Source organism: Lygodium microphyllum, chromosome 15 (assembly GCF_053477565.2).
Source record: "Lygodium microphyllum isolate KBCC chromosome 15, Lygodium_microphyllum_v1.1.10, whole genome shotgun sequence".
NCBI classification, from domain to species: domain Eukaryota; kingdom Viridiplantae; phylum Streptophyta; class Polypodiopsida; order Schizaeales; family Lygodiaceae; genus Lygodium; species Lygodium microphyllum.
In genome coordinates, this window is record NC_141149.1 from 150568633 (window position 1) to 150594673 (window position 26041).

The 26041-nt window shown below is 40.8% G+C and overlaps 1 protein-coding gene across 3 annotated transcripts in view; it reads right to left on the minus strand.

Moving 5' to 3' along the window:
- Positions 1-24711, minus strand: part of DWF5 (Ergosterol biosynthesis ERG4/ERG24 family) — a 44437-nt gene extending 19726 nt beyond the window's left edge. For 2 of the 3 annotated variants that reach the window (XR_015693439.1, XM_087695010.1), the window contains exons 1-8: positions 24452-24702; positions 23741-23963; positions 23519-23574; positions 23315-23417; positions 23069-23134; positions 22837-22950; positions 15703-15829; positions 9452-9552 (exon numbers count right to left, since the gene is read on the minus strand). Coding sequence is in view for 1 of the 3 variants with exons in the window: in XM_087695010.1 (XP_087551136.1) it covers positions 9452-9552; positions 15703-15829; positions 22837-22950; positions 23069-23134; positions 23315-23417; positions 23519-23574; positions 23741-23963; positions 24452-24558 (897 nt within the window). In the remaining 2 variants the exon portion in view is untranslated. Of the gene's footprint in view, positions 1-9451; positions 9553-15581; positions 15830-22836; positions 22951-23068; positions 23135-23314; positions 23418-23518; positions 23575-23740; positions 23964-24451 lie in introns of all 3 variants that reach the window. The other variant, XR_015693440.1, reaches the window with a different exon arrangement.
- Between the last annotated feature and the right edge of the window lie 1330 nt (positions 24712-26041).

Here is a 26041-nt window from a genome sequence, read left to right on the forward strand (position 1 = left end):
GTTTTACTCTTCTTACATGGTATCAGATGTTTAGGTTGCATGACAAATGTTTAATTGATTGAATAAGATTGCTAATGCTGCTTGTTTTTTTTATAAGTGATCTATTATTTTGATTTGTGTTTTGCTACCGTCACCTTGTGTCGTTGACTATGTTGGTTGATGTGTGGTTCTTGCGTTGACAATTTGACCTTTGATGCTTTCATTCCTTTCAATCCATCTATCTATTAATGACATCTGGTGACTGTCACTCCTACTTGAGCCAGCCAGCTGCATACTATGTATTGGATGGCCTGCATTGGTGCTATTCGTTTACTCCGTCTGTCACAGCTTTGACCAATGATTTACTAACACCATGGTTGGATATATTGCATATGCCTTGACTTGATTTGACGTAGTTGTGCCAACTCGGCGTTGTTTCTAACGTGTACTACATTGATCTACATGTCTAGCTGGCGCTCCTAGCAACAGTGTTACCATTTGACTTGCTACTCGCGCTGGTTTCAATGTCACATACGCTAACCTTTGGCGTGAGATGCCTAGTGTCTTGTGTTGCATTGGCATTGTGTGCACTTAATGTCACCGACCACATGTGTTCATCGTGTTGATCTGTGCTGGTTGACTTTCGATAGACTATCGTTGTGATGACATTGTTGCTGCCTATCTTCCTTTGCGTTATTCCTATCGTGTTGGCTACAATTGGCACACAGATCATATGTTCGTTTCTTAATTTCTCTTTATTCAGAGGCTTTTGAAACCACATGGTCTTTCCAAACCTCTGTTCACATGTGAAGTCCATTTTGATGGTTGTTCTAGTGCTAGTGTTGCAGGTGTTCACATGCCTTGTTCATCTTTTGCATTTGTTTGTATTTGTACTCATAATACCTCACTTGTTGTTTTCAAAGGTTTGTGCATACATTCATATTCCCTACGCTCCTCTCTCCTAACTAAGGTAACATGCAAGTACTTTCCATTCTCATTTCACTTCATTATGATCATTCCGATGCTCTTGTGATTGAGTGATTCCATATTCTAATACATCTCATGAAGCCATGGTTGAGTGTTTATGTGCTTACCAATGCTTCTCAAAGAAGGTGTCGGATTGCTCCAGCATGTGGAGGACTCTCCACTTCTCTCAACATGCGGCCCAGTTGCGGTCATGCATATGAAGGCGAAGAGACGGAATGGTGTGCTATAGTGTCACATATGAAGAGAAGGAAGATACGACTGACATGTTGCTACTTCTTATGGTGAATATCTTGGCCGTGCTTGGCGGAGCACGAGACCGTGTACATATCTGCATCATCTTGGTTCACTCAAGGCCTAACAATGGCTCAAGTGGATGATTTTTCTCGGCTCTAGTGATACTCCACACCCACATATGCTCCTAGCCAGAAGGGGTAAGTGTGCAGGTGGAGAGAGGGCATACTGATGCTCTTTCATTACCGGTGGATTTGATGTGTGTTGTCAAGTTTACATCTTCTGGCAATCCAAACCTTGGACTGGTGTGTACAACTCCAAGTTCATGTTGGGACAAGTGACATGATGTGTTCATGTGGTCTCGCATGAGGGGACCCAAAGGGCATGCTAATGCTCTAGCAGAGGAATCTTGGTGTCACGGCGAGTTGTCCATGAAGCTTGTGCGACTACGAGAGATGCAGGTGGCTACCTCAACTACTTTGCTTTCAGAGAGGGCTTATAGCAAGTGAACTTCTTCTTTAGGGTGCTTTCTTACCAAGGCACGTCCCACAAAGTGTACATTCTTGGAGTATCCATGGTGCATCTTGGGTATTCTTGTTCATTGCTTGTTCACATGTGCTCTGAGAGAGGGTGTTAGAAGTGGTCATATCACAATTCACAAGCACCCACTACCTTATTTATGGGCACTCTCTTTATTCTTTATTTGGTAATTGGCCAACCTATTTTGTGATAGGACAACTCCTTTATTTTTGTCTATAAAAGGAGGGAGTGTGGCAACAGTCCATTCATCACACTTGTACTTGCAGATTCTTGGTGTGGAGAGAGGGAGCTTGTGGAGTGTGTGAGCCGGCGCTCAATCATTGTACTCTTGCCATAGTAGATTCCTATTCCCACTTACATCTTGTGCATTGTCTCTTTCATCGATCTTGTGTCTTTCATTATTCCGTTGCATGTTTTACTTTTCTAACAATGGACTCCAACCCTTTTTGGGGGTGTGTGACATTAATGTGACATTAAAGTGATATTTAATGTGACATTAAATTCACAAACATTGAATGTGACATTAAAGTGACATTTAATATGACATTTAGGTAAATCAAGGGGAACATGCACGAGGATGACCGTCCGGGCTCTTGGGCGCCCGAACGGGGTTTAGGGGAGCCTAGAACCAAAGAGAGTCCAAGAATAGTAGGACTCACCAAGGTTTGACGGCTGGCAATCGGATCACGACGGGTCTGGCCAGCAATAAACTAGGCAAGGCTGGGAGGTGAAAGGATCACTCGTGCTCATTCATCCCGACAGCTTTTTCTCTGGCTTTTATGGTCTTCTTCAGAGTCATCTGTCGTTGGTATCAGAGCCTATGGTTCAACTGACATGACCCGTCATCCGCCAGGTCGTCAGTCATCCGCCAGGTCGTCAGTCATTCCCAAGGTCGCGCGTCACCCGTCATAGGTTAGTACTGGCCGAAAAGGGACGCCGGAAAGCGTGACGGACCGTGAACCGTGAAAGCGTGACGGGCCGTGAAGGAAAGTGAAAGGTGAGACGTGCCACGTCACGTAAATGTGACACGTTACGGGAAGAAGAAAGGCTGAAATGAAATGTTAAAAAAAAAAGGCGCCAGAAATGTGAGGCGACTGTTGTGCACCAGAAACGTGAGATGATTTCTGTACGCGAGGTGACTGCTGTGGGACGGACGGAAAAACGTCAGATGATACATGACTGAAGTCAGGAAACTGAATTTCCAGCATGACTGCTTCACTGCTCTAGTCCGGGAAGGCAAAATTTGTTCCTTACTCTTCGGGTTTATTTACGAAACCAGCAACAGTTACCTGCCATTATAATCAGGAAAGTACTTTACTTTGTATGCAAATTTCTTATCTTTGCTTTCCAATTCCAATGTATTAATGGCAGAAAAAGGGAAAGAGGGAGTAATGGAAGGTTCTAGTTCTGGGGACCACCCTATGGTAGATACCCATGAACCAGAGATGCAAGAAGAACAGTGGGAAGAATTTTTTGCTACACGAGAACAATTTGATAATCTTCCCGCTCGTGTACAGGCTCAGGGGGTTCAAATGGAATTTTTAACTCAAACACTTACTGAAATAAAATCTCAATTAACTTTATTATTAGAAAGAGATAAAAATAAGATAGAAACCCCGGATGTCCCATCTTCATCGAAAGATTTAGATGTGACAATGCGAGATCCTAAGGAACCCCACCATAAGTTGAGGGATAATCCAGTTTTAAAGGATATGAAACCCCCTCAGTTTCACGGGGAGGAAAAAGATAGAAATAAAGATACAATCTTTAATTTCCTCCAAAAATGGAAAGATTTACATAAACTTAAAAATACCCCACCACATCTCCAAGCACTGGAGGCTAGTTTAACTTTGGGACCCAAAGCATATAAGTGGTGGCGAACTTTAAAGGAGGCAAATAAAATACCTGAAACTTGGGCTCAATTTGAATCCGTCTTTTTAAAAGAATTCCTTTCTGAAAATGAAATGGAAAGAAATTGGGAAGATTGGGATTATGTTAGACAAAAGGGAAGACCCCTGCTGACACATTTGGAGGAATATCGTGAGATAATCCTCAAATTGGAAGGAATAGATGAATTTCAAAAGACAAGAGGATTCATTAGGGGACTAGATAAAGCCTGTAAAAAGGAAGTAAAAAGAAGTTCACCTAAGACGCTGGAAGAGGCAATTAAATTTGCATTAATCAATGAAGATAGTGTGCGTCCAGGTACACTCACTAGTCTCACTGATACGGAGCCCAAGTCTAAGGAATTGGAAACCTCAAAATTTGTGGGCAAATTTAAAAGGAAAATGCCATTTTTTAAGGGTAAAAAACAACCTTTTGAAAAGAAACAATATGTGAGGCCAAAGTTAAGTCCTGATGACTTTGATAAGGCCAAAAAAGAAAAGTTGTGTTTCAATTGCCTATCCCCTAACCATGCTGCTTGGAATTGCCCTCAAAAGAAAAAGGGGGAAGACAAAGGAAAGGATAAGGACAAGGGCAAGGGAAAAGAAAAACAAATCCATGTAGTGCAGACCTTAGAATTAAAGGGGCATGAAATGTATAAATCTTTAGAGGACTTGCACATGGATGTACAACACAAGTGTTGTATGTCAACTTCTATGTGGCAGCCTACTTTTGGGCCACATGATTTAGTTAGAGTACATGGATTGATAGCTGGAAAAAGGGTTACACATAATTTTATAAATTATGCACTTGTCAAAAAATTGAAACTTCCCCAACAAAAGAGTGGGCATCAATATGTTGTTCGTATGATGCAAGGCCAAGACAATAAAATATGGGATACAATGGTATCCAATTTGGAAATTGAGATTCAAGGATTTAAAGATAAACTTGATTTCCAAATTATGAATATGGAAAGAGCTGATATTGCTCTAGGGAGGGAGTGGCTATGGGAATTGGAACCATCCTTAAAACGTAGTTACCATCATAATACACTGGAATTTGAAAGGGATGGTAAGACTTTTGTCATTTAAGGTGAACATGAAGTATCTGATAATCCTTTGTTGTGTTCTACTGAAGTTCAGAAGCTGATAAAGAAGGAAGTTTGTGAGGTATACATGTTATGGTCTCTTCCTATACAAAACACTTTTACTTTTTCTAATATAAAGCAACAATTTTCTTATGTTTGTGAGTTGAATGTAAATAATGAATTAAGTAGTTTGTTAGATGATTTTAAAGATGTGTTTCCTTCTGATTTACCAAGTGGCCTTCCACCAGATAGGGGTGATATAAATCACCCAATTGACACAAATAAGAATACACACCCTATTTCTAAACCACCGTATAGGTTAAGTGAAACACAGCACCAAGAAGTTGAAAGACAAATTAAAGATTATCTTGATAAAAGGTTTATTCAACCCAGTAATTCACCTTGGGCTTCACCAATTTTATTAGTAAAGAAAAAAGATGGTTCTATGTGACTTTGTGTTGACTATAGAGCACTTAATAAAATAACCGTGAAAAATAAATTTCCTATGCCCAGAATGAAAGATCTTTTTGATCAATTGCAAGGGGCAAAATTTTTCACAAAGATAGATTTAAGATCAGGTTATCATCAAGTAAGAATTAAGGCACAAGATGTTCCTAAGACAGCATTTCGTACTAGATACGGGCATACATGTTATGGTCTCTTCCTATACAAAACACTTTTACTTTTTCTAATATAAAGCAACAATTTTCTTATGTTTGTGAGTTGAATGTAAATAATGAATTAAGTAGTTTGTTAGATGATTTTAAAGATGTGTTTCCTTCTGATTTACCAAGTGGCCTTCCACCAGATAGGGGTGATATAAATCACCCAATTGACACAAATAAGAATACACACCCTATTTCTAAACCACCGTATAGGTTAAGTGAAACACAGCACCAAGAAGTTGAAAGACAAATTAAAGATTATCTTGATAAAGGGTTTATTCAACCCAGTAATTCACCTTGGGCTTCACCAATTTTATTAGTAAAGAAAAAAGATGGTTCTATGTGACTTTGTGTTGACTATAGAGCACTTAATAAAATAACCGTGAAAAATAAATTTCCTATGCCCAGAATGAAAGATCTTTTTGATCAATTGCAAGGGGCAAAATTTTTCACAAAGATAGATTTAAGATCAGGTTATCATCAAGTAAGAATTAAGGCACAAGATGTTCCTAAGACAGCATTTCGTACTAGATACGGGCATTATGATTTTTTGGTGATGCCTTTTGGCCTCACTAATGCACCAGCTACATTTATGAAGCTGATGAATAGTGTTTTACGGCCCTATCTAGAACATTTTGTAGTAGTCTTCTTAGATGATACCTTTATCTTTAGTAAATCAAGAGAAGAACATTTGGAACACTTACGATTAGTATTCCAACTGTTAAGAACACATTCCCTTTATGCGAAGAAAACTAAATGTGAATTCTTTGCACAAGAGGTCAAATATTTGGGGCATATTATCTCGAAAGAGGGAATCAACATGGATCCAGAAAAAGTAAGGGCAATTATTGAATGGCCATCTCCAAGGAACCTGGAAGAGCTGCAGATCTTCTTAGGTTTATCTGGATTTTATCGTAGATTCATTTGAGATTATGCTAAAATAGCTGTTCCAATGATTGACCAACTTAAAGGGAAAGGAAAGAGCTTTAATTGGGGAACAAACCAAAATGAAAGTTTTCAAAAACTAAAGGTAGCTATTGCTACAGCTCCAGTATTATTAATAGTGGATCCCAATAAACCATTTGTGGTTGAAGTTGATGCCACTGATAAGGCGATAGGCGCGGTCTTATTACAAGAAGGTCGACCAGTTGCTTTTGAAAGCAAGAAATTAGACAGTGCAAAACAAAATTATTCTGTTTATGAGAGGGAGCTGTATGCAATAGTACATGCAATGAAGAAATGGAGGCACTATCTGTACGGTGCCAAACTTTTGATTTTATCGGATCATGAAAGCATTAAGTGGCTTAATGATCAACCAGATTTACATGGGCGTAAAGTCAGATGGGCCGAACTCCTTCAAGAGTTCGACTATGAGATAAGATATAGAAAAGGAAAGTATAATATAGTAGCTGATGCACTCAGCAGAATGCCCATCATTAATGAATTGAGTTTTACTCAGTTCACTTCCAACTTGCTTGAATCTTTAAAAGGGAAATGCCTGATTGATCCGGCATATTCCAACATATGGGAAGCAATAAAAAATGGGGATCCAAATCAAAGTGCTTCTACTGAGGAAGAAATATCTGAGGATGTTCAACAAAGAAATGGAGCATCAGGGGTTGCTCAAACTGGATTCAAGTGGAAGAATTTTACCATTGATAATGGTTATTTACTCAAGAAAGGGTAAGGTATGTGTCCCGAAAGATATAGAAATAAGGCGCCAGATACTCTTTGAGTGTCATGATACCCCTAGCGCGGGACATCCAGGAGTTAATAAGACTTATAGTCTTATTAAAAGGCAGTTCTATTGGCTTGGAATGAATAAGGACGTCCTTGACTATATGGTCAAATGTAATAAATGCCAGGTTAATAAAGCTGAAAGATTGAAAATGGGAGGACTTCTCCATCCACTTGAGATTCCTTCAGGAAAATGGGAGAGTATCTCCATGGACTTTATTGTTGCTTTACCCAGAACACAGAGGGGGCACGACTCTGTGTGGGTGATTGTGGATAGGTTAACCAAAATGGCTAGGTTCATTCCAACTTCAACTGATGTTAAAACACCAGAATTGGCTAGATTGTTCGTAGAGAACATATACCGATTGTATGGCCTTCCGGCAAATATAGTTTCTGATCGGGATAGAAAATTTGATAGTCAATTTTGGCGTGCGGTATTTAGGAAGTTGGATACTAAACTTAGCATGAGTACCGCGGATCACCCGCAAACTGATGGGCAAACTGAAAGGGTTAACCAAATCCTTGAAGATATGCTTAGGGCATATGTAAGTAAAAGGCAAACTAATTGGGAAGAGTATCTACCGATAGCAGAGTTTGCATATAATAGTGCCAAGCACTCTTCCACTTGATATAGTCCATTTATGTTAATGTATGGGTTTCAACCCAGAGCTCCTTTTGCAGTAGGACTACATAAGGAAAAGGTTCAGGCAGCCAAAGACTTTTTGGAGGATATGAATAATATGTTAAAATTTGCTCAAGAAAATATTAAAAAGGCTCAAAATCGAGCTCGCGCATATGCAGATCCTCACCGAAGAGACGTCTCCTTTGAAGAAGGAGAATTGGTCTATCTTAAGGTCCCTGAACAAACTAAAACTATGAAAAAGGGACAATGTCCAAAGCTTTCACCAAGGTATTGTGGTCCTTTCATAATACTTAAAAAGGTGGAAGAATTGGCTTACAAGCTCCAACTACCTGCTGGTAGTAAAATACATCCAGTTTTTCATGTAAGTAAATTAAGAAAGAAGCTGGGTGATTTGGATAATCTAATCTTAAATGATGATATTGAGGAGCTATTAAATGACCAATCTAATCTACATGAACCAGAAAGAATATTAAATGTTCGTAATAGACGAACAAGGAATACTATTTATCAAGAATGTTTGGTTAAGTGGAAAGATTGTTCAAAAGAAAGCTCAACATGGGAGCGAGTAAGTACTTTAAAGAAAAGGTTTCCCAATTTACAGTTAGACCTTCCAAGTATCGTTTTCGAGGACGAAACCGATTCTTAAGGGGAAGGAAATGTGACATTAATGTGACATTGAAGTGATATTTAATGTGACATTAAGGTCACAAACATTGAATGTGATATTAAAGTGACATTTAATATGACATTTAGGTAAATCAAGGGGAACATGCACGAGGATGACCGTCCGGGCTCTTGGGCGCCCGAACGGGGTTTAGGGGAGCCTAGAACCAAAGAGAGTCCAAGAATAGTAGGACTCACCAAGGTTTGACGGCTGGCAATCGGATCACGACGGGTCTGGCCAGCAATAAACTAGGCAAGGCTGGGAGGTGAAAGGATCACTCGTGCTCATTCATCCCGACTGCTTTTTCTCTGGCTTTTATAGTCTTCTTCAGAGTCATCTGTCAGTGTGTCACTGCGAAACCCTAAATGAAGTTTGCAAACTGAAAAAGTGGTTTCTCAACAAGCTATTGATAGTTTGGGTTGTCACAACCTGATTGTTGTCAAGCTATGGTTAAGCCAAGTTTGACTGCCGAGTTGTGGGCTACGTGGATTTACCAATTCACCCTTTGCTATGAGGAATAGGGGTAGAAATAATGTTCTAGGGCTTACTCCACACCATGAGTTTCAAGACTAGTAAAATAAGATAGATAACCATGGATTGCAATGTGGCATTCTGTCGTGCCTATAGGATGGACAAAGATAAATGTCCAACTGAAAATCTAAGGTACATGTCAATTACTAACAATGGTCACAGGGAACATGTACATTCTTCTCTGTTCGGCAATCATATTCATCCCCATCTGCACTCATCGAATTCTTTTAGACAAACTGTCCTGATAAGTAAGGAAGATACATAAAACAAGCAGACTACAATTATGCCAGGTGAGCTTGATAGTAAGGAAGTTTGCCACAAATCAAAGGTGACACTCTTGTGCATGCTTACACAATTGTATGACAAACTTATTAGTTGAGAAAGTTATCCCTGTAGTCACCAGGTTCAAACTTCAGATTCCAAAGAACATTGATTAGAAGTATCAGAAGCCAGTTGAAGAAAGTTAATTTTCCAAGCATTAAGACAGCATAGCTTTTGCAAACCTGGGTGCCAAGAGTTATAGGATGATTCACAAGATACATTGCTGGAGAGGTATACACAGAAGGAACCCAAACTAGGCAACCCCAACAAATATAGAATCCAGCTGCAAAAACCATACCATTCCATCAGCATCACATTTTGTGAAATCAAAGCATACAAACAAACTGAGCTTGATAAGCTAACCTGGCTAAGCCTTTCCTCTCAGAAGTACATGAACAAACACTATAAGAAGTTTAAACATTAACCTATTGCCTCAACAAAGACTGCAGTCTGTTAGAAATTGCATTAGTAATGATTGCTATAAAATTGATTCAGGAACTTCTGAACTTATATGCAAACTATCCTTTTTGTACTTTGCAATTTTGTGATGATTGTTCCCCAGTCACATAGACATTTCTGTTTAAAAGAAAAGTCAGACAGTTTCAGTAGTTTTAAGCAAGTTCACCAAAAAGGCTGAAAACAAATCTGCTTGCAATCTTTTGACCTGTTGGCCAAAAAGGGTATTGTGAGTGTTAAGGTGACTACACCTTTACTCCACCACAATAGTTTTGCAGAGTGCAGGGATCTCTTGCAATGGAAGGCTTCACAGTCACCTCATAAGGTTAGCACTTATGTGCCTCCTGTGTGCTACGTGCCTCACCCATAAAAGCACTTGAACCAGTCACCACCCTTGAGGCGTGGTATCGTGGAAAGCCTCAAGTTGATCACCTTCATGTCTTTGGTTCTAAGAACAACAATGCACCAAGTTGGATAACAAGCTTTGAAATGCATTTTTGCTGGGTATGGTAGTGAAAGAAAAGGTTGTCTTCTGTCATCCCACAACTCCAAGGAATTTGAAAAGTAGAGATGTGGTCTCTGTAAAGACTCTGCCTGCAAAAGCAAGCCAAATGGGAGTACCTGTCACTTGTTTGATAGTGAATATTGTCAAAATTGGTGCAGCAATGGAAGTGTAAACATAAGCTGTAATGAACTGCTGAAACACAAGACAAAAGAGAAAGGGAAAGAAAGAACACAATATAGATGAGAACTCGGATGTATGCTCGGGAAATGGAATCCATATACCAAGACATGAGACGGTACAGATGCAATGTGAGTCACAAGCTGTGGAGGCACTAGCACCTGCTCCCACTCTCCAAGAACTGTCAGGTGATGAATAAATGAGGAGGAGGGAGCGTAACAATAAATAGGGCAAATAAATGCCAAAAATATGACTGGTCAGCCAGCATTAAATGCTCACCGACTGGCTGCAAATAATGCCAAACCACAATAAATAATGGCAAATAAAATGCCTAAATCATCTCTGAGCCCAGCTTGTTGTACCACAAGTACAAACTCAACCATGAACTGACTAATCTGCAAACACCCTCTATTAGATCATGGATGATCTGATACAACACAATATACAATGATAATGTCGCATCATAGTACATACAACAATGCCCATCATAGTAGAACCATGGATACCCAAGTAGTGGGTGCGCAAGCCACCACCAAGGTGCCTCGGAGAGAACCTCATGTTGATGTCGATCGTACCAAGATAGAGAAGATCATAGCAGCTCTCAATGTCTGTCAACAATGCCTCTGATGTAGCATACGAAACCGGCCTGTCACCAATGCCCCAGCGCATACATGACCATGAATTCCCCTTCTTGGGCCAGACCGCCAAAGTGTCCCCTCATATGAGCTCTAGACGAAAGCCACCCACTCTCTGTCAAAGAACCAGCCTATCATGAACTTGGATGTCAATCCTAGCTCTAGGATTTGTACCTGCCAGACTTCAGTTGATGCGTCAGGGACGTCCCTCTCTGGATCATGTGCATCTGAATAGAAATATAGATGAGGCATGGCTACCCCATCTCACCACCTTCTCACACTCCCTCTCTGGCACTAGAGAGTCGTTAGGGATGACCTCATCACCACCACTAGAAAGCAGTTGCGGAAGGGGCCACTAAGCCCTTCCCACGATCGGAAAAAGAAGAACCCTTCCGCGCCTTGGATTTCGCCTTGGCCGGAGGAGCTAAGTCAGAACCTAAGGCACATGATGACTCGTCGCAGGAGTCCGCGTCCCGCTTCGTCTTGTGCTCCTTTTCTTCCTGGAAGCTGCTAACTCCTTGCAATCCTTCCTTAAATGACCTTTCTTGCCACAGTGGTAACATTGGACCTTCGACTTCTTTGTCTTCAAACCCCTCTCTGAAGCGGCAAAGGCCTCACTTGAACCTCCATAATGTGACAGAAGCCTCCCCTATAGTCATAAAGTAGCCTCATGCTCAAGTAGCATCGAGGACATATGAAGAAAACTGACAGAAATCATAGATATTTGCGCATGTAAAGCATTCGTCACTCCATCAATGATCAAACTCCCGAGGAAGCTTGTAGAGTACCATACCAACAAGATGTGCCTTTGATAGGGCAGACTGCATAGTGTGAAGCTGGTCCTGGAGTTGGGTAATACGAAGTAGGAATGATTGAATCGTATCTTTGGGTTCAAACTTCCGTTGCTAGAGCTGGCCATAGAGAGTAACGGCCCTCATGGTGAAAGGAGCCTCATACGTCAACTGCAACTTCAACCATACATCTGAAGCTGTCCTACAAGACGTGACTGCCAATAGGACTTCTTTGGAAATACACCGAAGTAATGCCAAATAAGCACGGGCATCATCCGAATCCCATGTAAGCACTGCCTCCGCATGGTTGTCGTCATCAAAATCAGATGGAACAAAAGAAGGCTGTTGAGGACCTGCCATAGCTCCGCCAACTACGTACCATAACCGCTTCTAGATAAACCAAGCCTTCATCAATGCACTCCACATGTGATAATCAAGGCCATGGAGCTTGTCATTAGTGGATGTGCAGGGAGGAGCCATCTATAAAGGATTTAGAAAAGAAGTAGAGAAAAGAAGGGATTTTGAGAGGAAACACAACCAAACCACGAGCACAGACTGCAAAAAGCAAGAGTTCACATACAGTATAACCCAAAATCTAACCAAAATAAGCAAGCGCCCAACCAAGAGGAGATGCTAAAGCACCAAAACACAAGCTAAAATAGAAGCACAAGCTGTACGAATGCTGACATCAACAAAAAAAGCAAGCAAAATAGGGCGCCTGCTTGGAGTAGCAACTGCCTGATCAGCAAGGGTGAAAACAGTCATGAAATCAACAAGAAAACACAGAAAAAACACAAATCCTGAAATCTGATACCATGTCAGAATTGGTGCAGCAATGGAAGCATAAACATAAGCTGTAATAAACTGCTGAAACACAAGACAAAAGAGAAAGGAAAAGAAAGAACACAATACAAATGAGAACTCGGATGTATGCTCAAGAAATGAAATCCATATACCAAGATGTGAGACAGTACAGATGCAATGTGAGTCACCAGCTGTGGAGGCACTGAAGCCTGCTCCCGCTCTCCAAGAATTGTCGGGAGATGAATGAATGAGGAGGAGGGAGCCTGACAATAAATAGGGCAAATAAATGCCAAAAATACGACTGATCAGCCAGCATTAAATGCTGGCCGACTGGCTGCAAATAATGCCAAACCATAATAAATAATGGCAAATAAAATACCTAAATCATCTTTGAGCCCAGACTGTTGTACCACGAGTACAGACTCAACCATGAACTGACTAATCTGCAAACAAATATCCCCTTTACATATTAGAACTGCCTACTATTGAGCATTCTAATGCTCTTGGGAAAGTTCATAACCATTTCGTGCAGTAGTTAAATCAGCTAGAAATTCACATTGAATTTCCCCATGATTGTAATGCACCTTAATGGTGGCCATGTTCAGATGATGAAGAGCAGGGCAGGATGATGTGGCTGGCCAGTCCAAGGTGAGCAGATTGGATGGTGCATGCAACCACCATATTGTGGCAATGACAAAGGTCCATGCAGAACAGTTGTGAAGCAGTTTGTGATCAGGGATTGGGGTATTATGACGCTTTTTGCAGTCAGACCATTAAATTGTTAATGTGGCAAATTAAATGTCTAAAAGTCAGGCTGTCTATCATTAATATTGACGAAATAATTGGGTCAGGCCACAGAACTAAACAAAAACTATTGCACCCTGGGCAACTGCAACTCACCCCCTTAAGAAAGTTGGTAATGTCCTAACAACGGAACCACGAAATTGGCCTTTGGATAAATCAAAGGGGGCAGTCAGCCTTCATTTTGGAAGCACTTAATCTTAAACACAGAAATTCAGTAACATAAAGCGAAACAAACAGTGGATCTAGAAGGCTCTTTACACTAGAACACAAAGACTGATTGGCCCCAAAGCTTGGTGCCCCTTGCAGTGTTTACTTGTCACTATTGAAAGGTCAGTACAATTGTTCAAAGATCTGCCGTACTTTTTCACCCATCTCCAACTACCCTCACCAGCCAAGACCAAAAGCACCAGATCTGAACCAAAACACCCAAGAGCATACCTCGATGGAGACAAGAAGCACCTAAGGAGTAAAATCCATGGGAGGGGTGGCAGACTAGTCGGACAACCCCTTTGGTATCATGATAGGGATTGGCTGAGGGAGTAGTCCAATGGCAATATGACTAGTGGGTCTCAAGGGATCAGAATAAGCACATTATAAGCATGGGGGATGAGCCACAAGCACTTGATCGTTGACTCCCTCTCAGTGGCCAAGGGGCGAGCTACCCTTGGCATTTGAACGACACTCATTGTCAAACTAACCAGCCTTTTGGCAATGCTAGCAATATCTATTTCTCTGGACGGTATTTGCCATTCCAGCAATGCTGATAGGGAGATACTTTGCTCCTCACTAGTCAGCTGGGTCTTGGTGGTATCCTTCCCACCCCCTAGCTTCTCCTTTCAAGAGATGGAAACAAGGGCCCTGTCCGAAGATGGCAAAGGAGATTTCTTATGGACCTAATTGAACAACCTTACGTACTGAATTAGTTGATGTTCAAATTTACAGAATGTGGGCAACTAGGACGATGAGATGGTCTGCTGCATGAAATTGAAATATGTGGGTGGCAGCTTGTTCCTAAACAAAGTGACTTGGTCATTAGCTAACTTTGATCTAGTGTTGGCGAATTCGGTGAATGATCGCTAATACTCGGTCTTCCAAGTTGTTCCTTTCAATGATTTTGAACTCTTGGACTTCATGATCAAGGTTGATTCGTCGAGTACAATCATGAGCAACAATGGCTGACCAAAAATGCCCAATGCTAAAATGTAAGGTCAAAATGCTGCAGTTGAAAGTGAAACTTTGGCAAGAGACCTTGCATTAGTTCAATAAAAATTGTGGCATTTTTGCTCTTCCAAGAGTGACCAACCTTACATGAGGACCAATGGGGATTAGATTGCATTTCAGCCCCTCTACTAGATCCCATAGATCCTAAGAATCCAAAACAGATTGCATTAGGTTAGACCATGTTATGAACCATTAAAATAAGTCTTATCACTAAACGTGTGCGTTATAGCAGCAAAAGAATGGAAAGAGAAATGAGGTGTCTTACAAATGGGTGGCATTGGATAGGCTTGCGATTGACTAGGTGCTACATGCTTCTACTCCTATAATCACCTCTTCCTACATTCACATACGAGCATGGGTTTGGGTCTCCATGGTTACTTACACCCATAGCCTGCATTTCAATAGGAGAAATGAAAGGACTAGCATTAAGGCATCAGATGAAGGCTACTGCTAAGTGCTTACAAAATAATTCTCTAGGTTCATGCATCAAGGCACACAGTGCTCATCTCAAAGTCAAAGAATGGTATCATTCTCTTATCTCATTATCAACCTGTTCATGCCCTCAGTATGTCCAGCCTCTATCTTGAGGTAATGAAATAACCTCAGCAGCTGTAGGTTGCAACCAGCAGATGAAATATGTCGTAGCCGTAACAATGCACAATAGTAATACGAAAAGCAAAGACTCGTTTTTGTAGTCCATCCAAAAGTTATGAACATTGCAAGTCAACTTGCTTTCATCAAAAAGGACTATCGTTGAACAGAGCTTTCTATTCCACCCTTTCATTTCCTTTGACTCAGACTACACTAGGCTGCAACATAGAGCACAAAACACACTAATATATGCAATCAGGAAAAGAAAGAGACAAAAAAATTCTGACTTCTAGATAGCAAGAATCGCAGTAAGGACATCTAGCATCACCCAAAATCTCCAGTAGATGCATTTGAGAGAATCTCAGAAAAGTCTCTGTTGGACAGCAAACCTAAAGCTGCCTCTCTGGAATTAAGCAAAGCGATCACGGAAAAGCAGCACATTAACCGACCTCGATCATGAGCAATGTCCATGGTATTCCAATATCCAGATTCCCACCAAAAGAACTTTGTGATGTAGACCAACATCAGGACAACACTCACAAGCATTGAATCTGCAACTTTGCCGTGTACCTCATGCTGCCAAATTCAGAGAAAGATCAGATACATCTGCAAACTTTAATACAATTTTTTAACAGAACCCAACAAAGCCACTAACAATGAAAATCACCCCAAGCTTTATCTGGAAATACAAACATGCAAAATGAAATATGATGAGACTAATAATACTCTTGTGCAAAAGCCCTTGTTAAAGCAACCACTTGCTATGCTATGGACAAACATAGCATGTTGGAGAACCCCCTTGATTCTGAATACCAATTAGTCAGTCTAAGGGTTTTGCCGCATGAGGAGTTTATTGGTTTGGCTTTTGAAATTAAATTTTAGCATGCAGAAACTGCCCTTGCCTATCCACTTGAAGGTGGAGCAAGTGGTAATAACTCATATGGTCTCTTTCAGCTTATTTTTGCTACCATGGTTTAAGGAAGCTCTATTGGGACATCTTGCAATCCATTCAGTCTGTGTATGAACTTTGAAGAAATAGGGTAATAATCATGGTCAGCCGTGGATGTCTTTAAAACATATAACCCCAAAGCATTTGGGTAGGGCTGCCTTAGTAGATGTGCAAATGCTAGCATTACATGCTACAAGACATACGTGTCAGTCAACACCCTTCGGTATGGATTAAGCAAGTTAGGATGATCAATGGAAGATCTGTTAGCAGTTTAATCAGCTCACGAGTGAGTCTGTCGACTATTTCAGGTACTTTTTATTGTCATCATTCTGGTAATATGGGCCATTTATTGCTGGTCGACTGCATATTCATGCTGGCTGACCTATTTATTACTAAGCATTATATTATGCCTGTATATTCGGCTCCCTCCTCAGTCTGTATCATCATCTACTTGCAGATTCTTAGTGCAAGTCCTACTAGAGAGAGGAAGTCGGCGACAATGCCCACACAGCCAATGACTCACTATTATACATGAATATGTTATGTTTGGTATATGGATTCCATTTCCCGAGAATATCTCTAAGTTCTCCTTTTGCAGTGTTCTTTTGTTTTCTTCTATTTCCTCTTTTCTCGTGTTGTGCAGCCTATTACAGCTGTCAGTTGTGGACAGTCTGCCCTCAAACCTATCTGATGCTGATCAGCCTCCTACTATCTGCTGCAACCCAAGAGCCCTATCTCTGCTGCAAATCGGCCTGATTTACAGCCCGTGATGCCTGCATTTCATCTCAACTATGTGTGTTTTTTATTTTCTGCATTCATTTAATGCCGATGACTGCATTTAATGCTTTGTCTGTCTACATTTTGCTCTGCAGCTGCTGCATTTTGTGCATTTTGTCCTTGTGCAGGCTGGGCAACAGGTTTTTCAGCCTTCTAACAATGTTTTTTGACTGTTTTCATCCTAATTATCTCAGATTTTGCAATCATTTTCAGATCAGCTCCTCTTGCCACTTGAACTCGTCATTTGTGCAATCTGTGTTGTGTTTAGTTGTACTCTCTCTCTATTCTTTATCTTCTCTTCCTATCCTCTCCAGATGCATCCCTTGTTCTTCTATTGATGGTAAACTTCGCAACCCTGATTACTTAACATGGAGTGCTGTTATGAAAGCATGGCTTGTGCAAAAGTGACTATGGTACGTGGTTTCTAGAGCTATAGAGTGTCCTTAGCCTCCCACTCTTCTTTCACATGATTGGGACTGAGAAAACCAAGAGAAAGGTGTGCTTATATGGGATTCCGGTGATGCATGTGCGTATTCTACTCTTCTCGAATGTATCTCTAAAGAGGTTCTACCAATGGTCACCTCCTCCAAGACAACTTCAACAGTATGGGAGACCTCAAATGTTGTACGAGCCTCCCTCGACCATATGTGCAATCACCCTCTACGGACAACTCCAGCAGATGAAGTTTGAGCCTAAGGATACTGTCCAATCATTCTTACTTTGTGTTACATAGGTACGGAATCAACTTCAACACATGTAGTTTGCACTTTCAAAGGCTCATCTCATGGGGACTACATTCTATGAGCTCCCTCCGAAGGAATAGCCAATGCTTTGCAGGCCCAAACATCATCGATGCCAGTGAGCTTTATGTATATGTCATCAATGCTACTTGAGCGTGAGGCATCTTTGCAATTACACGGAAGGCTTCCATCCTAGCATGGTGGCCAAGATGAGGCCTTTGCAAATCCCAAGAGGGGTGACACGAATAAGTCGCAAGCTCAATGCTATCAGAGTGGTAAGAAAGGACATTTGCAAAAGGATTGTAAGGAGTTCGCAACTTCGAGAAAGAAGAAGAAGCAAGATATAAACTCCTCTGTTGAGTCATTCTCCTCCTCCAACTCCAACTCAAATCCTCCGGCCAAGGCGAAGGCCAATACACAAAAGGAGTCATCTATTTCAAATCGAGAGAAGGGCCTAGCTGCCCCTCCTTTTGTTGCTTTCTAGTATAGGTGATGCAGCCATTCCTCACGACTCTCCAGTGCCAAAGAGTGTGAGAGAATGGTGACGTGGAGTAGGTGAGTCTCATCTATACAAGTATACAAGTGCAAAGGTTCCAAAGGGGGACTTCCCTTCGACTGAAGTCTAGCGGTTTTTCAAATCCCGAAGCTAGGATTGACTTCCACATGCATGATGGGCTATTACTTGATAGAGAGCACGATTGGCTCCTAGTTCGAGCTCACTAGGGGAATACTTTGGCGCTCTAGCCAAAAGCATGAAATCCATCTTTGCGTATGCTCAAGGCATTTTTAACAAGATATTCATGTATGCTACTTCAAGGCATTGTTTGACAAACACAAAGAGTTGCTATAATTCTTCTCTATTTTTAGGAGCTGGTGCAATCGACATCAATATTAGGTTCTCTTTGAAGCATCTTGATCGTGGCTTGATCACCCACTACTTGGATATCCATGGTCCTACTCTAGTGGCCTTTGTTGTATGGACTATGATGAGTTATTATCATTGTATCATTGTATTATATCAAATCACTCATAATCTGAGAGAGGGTGATAGCAGTTTAGTCAGCTCATGAGTGAGTTTGGGCATGTGTAATTGTGGATTGGGCATTGTAGACTATTTCAAGAATTTTTTATTGTCATCATTCTAGTGATTTGGGCCATTTATTATTGACCGACTACATATTTATGCTAAACGACATGTTTATTGTTTGGCACTATTGTATCCCTGTATATTCAGCTCCCTCCTCCTCAGTTTGTATCCTCATCCACTTGTGAATTCTCAATGTAGATCCTAGTGGAGAGAGAAAGCCAGCACAATTGCCCACATAGCTAGTGACTCACTATTAAATGCAACTATCTCATGTTTGGTATACAAATTCCATTTCCCAAGCATATCTCTCAATTCTCCTTTTGCTGTGTTTATGTGTTTCCTTCTATTCTCTTTTTTCTTCTCTTGTGCTATGGAGTCTATTACAGCAGTCTTCTACGCTTCCATTGTTGCACCCACTACTAGCAATATCTACGAGGTCCAATATTGTGGTCATAATGTTTTTCTTCTAGCCTCTTGGCAAGAGGTCTTTAGCTCATGCAAAATGAAACCTTCAACTCATAGACAAACAAGTTAATCATTGTTCGATGTATATTGGTTGTCTTCTCAAGTTACAAATTCACCAAGGAAAAATATTGATCAAACAACACTTTGATAGAATGTCACCCTCGAGGTTGTGCAACTTAAAAATGTCATCATGCCTCCTAAGTTGACATTGTTGTCTTTTGAGAAGATTTGTCAAAAGTACAAGGCGCCTTGCCATAAGAAGTTCCAAGCTTGACTAGACATTTGAGGATTCTAAAGATTCCTTGTAGTCAAATTATATATACTAGAGCACGAAGGTGGAAGACCAAGTTAATAAGTATCTACAACCATAATGAGTAGCCCAAGATTGGTCGCATGCATCCATAGAGGCTAGAAAATAAGTATTGGGTCCTACAAAATATCTGAATTGCCAAAATATGTTTTTTCTCTTTTTTTTTTTGGGTTGGGGAAAGGGGGGGAGGGGGGGAGTTGTGGGGATTCTTCTATTGTTTCCCAAAATTGGTACAATAGTTGTTGAGGACATTGTGAAAAACCCTCCAATTTGAGCCTTTTAGGGTTTAGAAAGTATCAAGAAGACATTCAAAGTAAGATTTCCAAGTTACAACTTAGCTAAGATGAAAGAGACCCACTAAAAACACTAGCATGGTCCAATGACAAGCAATTTGAATAAAAATGTATTTTTGAAGTCATTTATCACTATTTCACCTTGAATCCTTTTTTAATCTTTCCAATCAACCATGCTAACACATCACCTAGTACCTAGTTATCAAACAAAATTGTCTAAGTATTTGAATAAATAAGCAAACATAGTTTATTGGCATTATGATGCATTATTAAGCTAAAAAAGATGCATCACCCATTAAACCTTTATAAGATTATTCAACAACCCAAAACTCAAATGCACTTAGTGTGTTCCAATGTCCCATAAGTAAACTCTCCACTTTTTGGTTGGTTCCTCGTCTATAAATAGAGTGTGTAGATCACTTGCATCCCAATCTACTCCAATTCATCCCCTACCCTCATAAGTCTACTTCATCCAACCTACTGTCATGCTGATCCTCAGTTGATGCCCTCCATCTGTCAAGCGTCTCCAACCTATTGTCATGTTGATCCTCAACTAATGCCCTCCATCCATCAAGCATCTCCAGTCTACATTTCACTCCAAGTTATTGATGTCATCACCTCCAACTCCTACGCTGGCCATCCACAATGATGCCTATCAAACTGGTATCTTCTTCGGGCTGTGTTTTTCCCTAGTTGTTGTCGCCATCATTCAACCTATAGGCATGGTCATCTCCAGTTTTACCACACTTCAGTCTAGCAGCTCTCACATACTATGTTTTTTCCCAACTTGTTGATATTATCAATTTCGATGACATCACGACTAGTTTGCCTTTGTATTTTGCTGTTTACAACATATGCCTAGCTGCTGGTTACACTCTGCATCATTTGGACACTCTCCTCAACCATAGCAGCCAGAAACGTCGGAAACGTTTAGAAACGAAACGTCAGAAACATGTTTCATAAGTTTCTTTCAACAGGGGGTAAAATAAGAAACGCGGGTTTTTTTATATAGAGATTTTTAATAGTTTTGACTGGGGAAAGAGGTTCTAAACCTCTATGGAACTCTCTCTTAAACAAAGAATGGCTAATTCATCTTGAGTGATAAGAGTCAATTGAGAATAATACATTATACGTTACATATTCATGATCCATTATTGACTTGTCACTTATGTCAAAGTTAGTCTTTGGACAAGCTATACTACGGTTTAGAACTCAAACATTATGATTCATACATATCATACAAAGAAATTTGAAATTAACATGTAAATAGTCTATCTATAATATGGATTGAGTCAAGCTGCAACATCATGATTCTCATTTCAAAACAATTGATAAAATGTCAAAATCGAGAATGAATCGTAATATATCATAAATAACTCATAAATGAGACTAAAGTCGTATAATATTCAAATCTCAATACAAGAATAGATGCTAGATTGACAAAGTCCAATAACTAAACAAAATTGCAAAAAAATCAGTCTCTCATCCAAAATCTTGAGCCCTCATGAGTCATTACATATCATCATCATCATCTTTAACATTGCCCAATAGTTTTTGTAAAAAAAAACCATGTTTTGGGTTCCAACTCACCTAAAAAATAATAAATAATAAAGACACCCACGTTTTTTACTCTTAGAAACATTTCGTACTTTAAGAAACATTTCGTAAGTTTTGAATTCAAAGAAACGTGTTTCTTAGCTGCTATGTCCTTGACACCTGGAGCCCGTATTTTGCCCTTCCCACCTGCTGCCCTGATCAGAGTCACTATTGGACAGCTGCTTTTTCGGTTCAACTCAGGTCTGACTGTTGTTTCTTCCCTGCTCTTGGAGGTTATCCACTGCTCCAACACACTCCCACAAGCTGCATTTTGGTACCTGCACACTTCTACATCAGATTCAACTCTGATTGGTGGTCACTACTACACTTGGGATCCATCTCCAAAGGACACCACGGATCACTTCTACATCAGACTCAACTCTGATTGGTGGTCACTATACTTGGGATCCATCTCCGGAGGACACCACACTCCATGGTGTCTGACTCCTCAACCCACTCCCACGAGAGCCATTGGCTGTTCGACAGCTCTGCCATTGAGCATTTCGTACACTTACATTCATTATTCATGCATTTGGTTGAACGTTCTTTCTTGTGTTTTCTGTTTCTGCATTAGTGTTTGAGTTCACGGTGTTTCAATTGTGGTCATACACTCTGTTTTCTTTTGTAGACCCTACAATATCTCCACGCGGTATTGGAACCAATGCTCTTCTAAAGAGTTGCCTGAGGTTATCATGGAGTGCTTGGTTTGTTAAAGATTACACATACGTCACGTGATGATTCGCAATGGCTAAAACAACTCCATCTTGGGATCCTCTAATGTTCCCTTGGTTCCCTCCTTCAATGGAGGCTCTGCTGATGTATTATGGCCTTGATTTGGAGGGCCTTGATTTGGAGGACAACACTCAATCATCTTCATCTATTAACCTTTCTTTTAGGATCATTCACCGATGCTCAACTCTTCCTCATCTCATACTGCTTCACAAGATGCATCTCAATTGGGACACTCTGCTAATGAGATTGATTACCTCTCTATTGGGGAAAGACTATCCACTCAAGACACGATCAAAAATCCAAAATCTTCACAATCAAGCCCAATGGCACATCCATGCAATCCATTTTTATGTGATCCTAATTATGTCTATATTGTCCCTTCGGTTATGCAAGGACCGTCTGTAAGACATCATGGGGAACCAGATCAGTACTAGTATGGATTAGAAGAACACTCTATGATTAGTGATGTTCCACAAGGCAATCCTTTATTTTTTGTTACGTTTGGATATGAGCACAAACAAGGAACATCATGGGAGTAAAATGTTGGTTCATCTTATTACTAACCAACACATTAATCTTCAAAGACATGTTTAGAAAAACCACAAACCACTGTCAATGCCAGGAGGCAGCTTACCTGCTTGATGCAGTAGGTGATGGCTAGCACTGCCCAGCCCATCATTCCAAATCTGCAATTTGTGAAAACTTTGATATCAAAAGACTTCCCAATTCGAGGGTAAAGCTCCATACCCTGTAGTTAGACACAACAAAAAGTGAGCCACAACAATAAAAAGACACAGCAATGTAGAGGTTACCCAGATCAACATAAGCTCTGAACTCTTGACATCTTAAACTAGGGATTTTCATACCCAATAAAAATCGACGATAGGGTCACCAGAAGATCCAGAATCTGAGGAGGATGGTGCAAGATGACCCTGTAACCAGATGAAGCCATTGTAAAGAGGCTAAGTTTGTGTGTGCACATGCGCACAGTAAGCATGTGCATGAATGCACACGTGTTTGTGGGCATGCGTGGGAATATAAACATCTACAAAAATATGACAGAAAGATAAAAGTGGGAAAGTGAGAAATCTAAAAACTGATGGAACTCGAACCTTAATGTACAAAAGTATGCAAAATATGATGCTTCCAAGAATCAACGCTGAGAAAATTTCCCCTAAATGATCATAGACGATTGCTGGATTGAACCACCCAAGTCTGCCCATGATGAAAATGTCAATGATTGAAGGAAGTTATGTAACAAGCATAATTAAAGACATATACTTTAGTTCAGCTAATCAAGTTGTAAGCCCTCCAACCTCCAGACCAGAACATAGGTGATGATTGTGATTAGGTAAGCTGCGACTCCATTCTCCTGTTCAAGGAAATACACCATTAGTAGTTCAACAATTAGCACCAGTGAAAGTGGAAGTAAGAAGCCATGCATATAGATGAAGGGGGAGGATGGACAGGATGAAGAACCAGAGAAATGCAGAGAAAGTAAATATTTCACTGACAGGATGTTTTTTTTAAAAGCTTACTTTGTATACTGGGCGATTACCCATTGGAGAAACTGGACCCAGCACTTCCTTTCCGGGCAAAAGAAGCTGCAAGGCAGCTTCAAACAATGCGTACGCACCTATCAGCTTCCATGCAATCGTAGATGGTCTTGGCCAAATGCTGTAAAATCCCTGTAGGCCATGTAGACGCAAAAATTCCCATGTCTTAACTGCAGAACCATCCATATGCACCATAGTGTACCACCTGCATTTTGATCAAATACAGGCATACAGAAGAATTTAGGCACTCAATCCGCTTCCATGCAATCATAGATGGTCTTGGCCGAATGCCATGAAAACTTTCTAGACACGTAGACGCTAGATTTCGCATGTTTAACTGCAGAACCAACCATAAGCATCACAGTGTACCACCTGGATTTGATTAAATACAGGCATACAGAAAAATTCAGGCACTACATCGCGAGTCATGAGCAACGCAATTGTCTCTGCTGGATCTAATCAACTTGTCAGAGTCGACGATTAAAACGTAGAGACATCCGATCGTGCTAACAAAAACCATAATTAAACCCTTAAGGCTTACACACAACGCATAAGAAACCATAAAACGAAGAACAGGAGGTATATTACTGCTCCAGATCGGTGAGGCCTGTGTGTTTTAAGCTTTCAGCCCGCTTGAGTGCGTGCGTGCGAGAGAGAGAGAGAGAGAGAGAGAGAGAGAGAGAGAGAGCTTACAGCAGAATCACGAAGGGTGGACAGGAGAAGAGCAGGGCCAGCATCGAGGCGTAAGCGAGCCATGGAGAGTGGACGTCTTTCTTCTTCTGCTCTCCCTGCTGAGCCATGGTTGCGGGATTCAGAATTCGCCTCCGCAGTTATCGAGCACCCACACTCAACGTACCAGATATATTTATATGTGCAAGCGAATGGATGCACATGAACCACACTCAGCTTCTCTACTTTTTGGTCCTGTGGGGCTAGACTGGGACCTCCGGAGACGAGCTAGATATTATGGCAGCTATTTTCTGGCTTGCCCTATGCCATGCAGGCTGCAGGCCTAGTAAAGCCTTTGTGGGACATTTTTTTATCACAAATCGATTTTTCTCTTTTTGTAATGCGAGTTCCTATTTCAACAAAGGTAGGAATACTTACAACACCCTTCAAAGATGGGGTGTAGGACGCTTGTAGCCACAAACCCAACTTAAGCCATGACACTAAGTTTCTTAGAGAACAATTTAAAGACAGAGTGGTCAATCTCTTGGGACTGTAGGACAAAGATACATTGTCCACGCAATTGGTCAATGCCATTCGCAAGTGTAAATTGAGTAAAGCCCTTAAAGAGCACACAATTTCTCCTATGCCATATGAACTTGAGAGCAATAGAGCTGAAACTATGACAATCAGCTTCCAAGTAGCTTGGTCTTAAGCACCTTGGTCGCAGAACAAAACAATTGCAAAGCCGAAATCTTCCCTGAGATTTGCTTCTTTCAATCACTTCCTAACTCGATACCATAGTAGTTTGATAGCAGGGCATTCTTAGAAGACATATTTTACATTCCCTTCGTGTTTCTTGCAAAAGGGACAACAAGGTGACACCGACATCCTCCTAGCAAGCCTTTCCCTGAGGGGGAGTTTTTTCATTACTGTTCATCAAGAGTGAATGGGCGATCTAAAGGGAGAACATGAGCTGGTGCTAGAGTAGGGACTAGTCCAACAAGGACTCTATCGAGCTTTTCTCATAGTCACTCGCGATTCCTATGGCTCTTGCCCAACAATGGAGGAGAGATGACATTAGAAAATACATGCTATGGTGTGCTCATTAGCATGCAGGACACCTGCCTCATCTTCCACAATAATGACGGTCTCTTTAGACTATTTGATCTTGAGAGAGTTATAGAAGAAAGAGTCGGGAGCATCCCCAAGTTTCTCCCACTTCCGTCTTAACAAAGTCTTAGCAATTTGCGCTAAATATTCCTCACGTTGTTGAATAAATTGCTCGATGTCCTGCACGAGGGCCTATAGTGTGAGATAATTAAAGAATTTAGCTAAAGCTCTAAGTAGACAACTCCTAACATAGGCAATAACATCACCCTCCCTTTTCCTACAAGCAGCCACCTTCCTCCCGTAGCTTGGTGACTTCTTTGAGGCACTATTGCCATCTAAAATCAGAAGGCAAATCCAGATTCCTAGCCCTTGTCCAAGCTTGGTCCAAATCCTTGATAAATTTTTTGTCTTCCAAAAATTGTGTGTTAAGGCCAAATGGTGGTTGACCACTTTGCATCATTCCTGTAATAACAACACGAAAGGAGGTAAGTATAGATCTTGGGT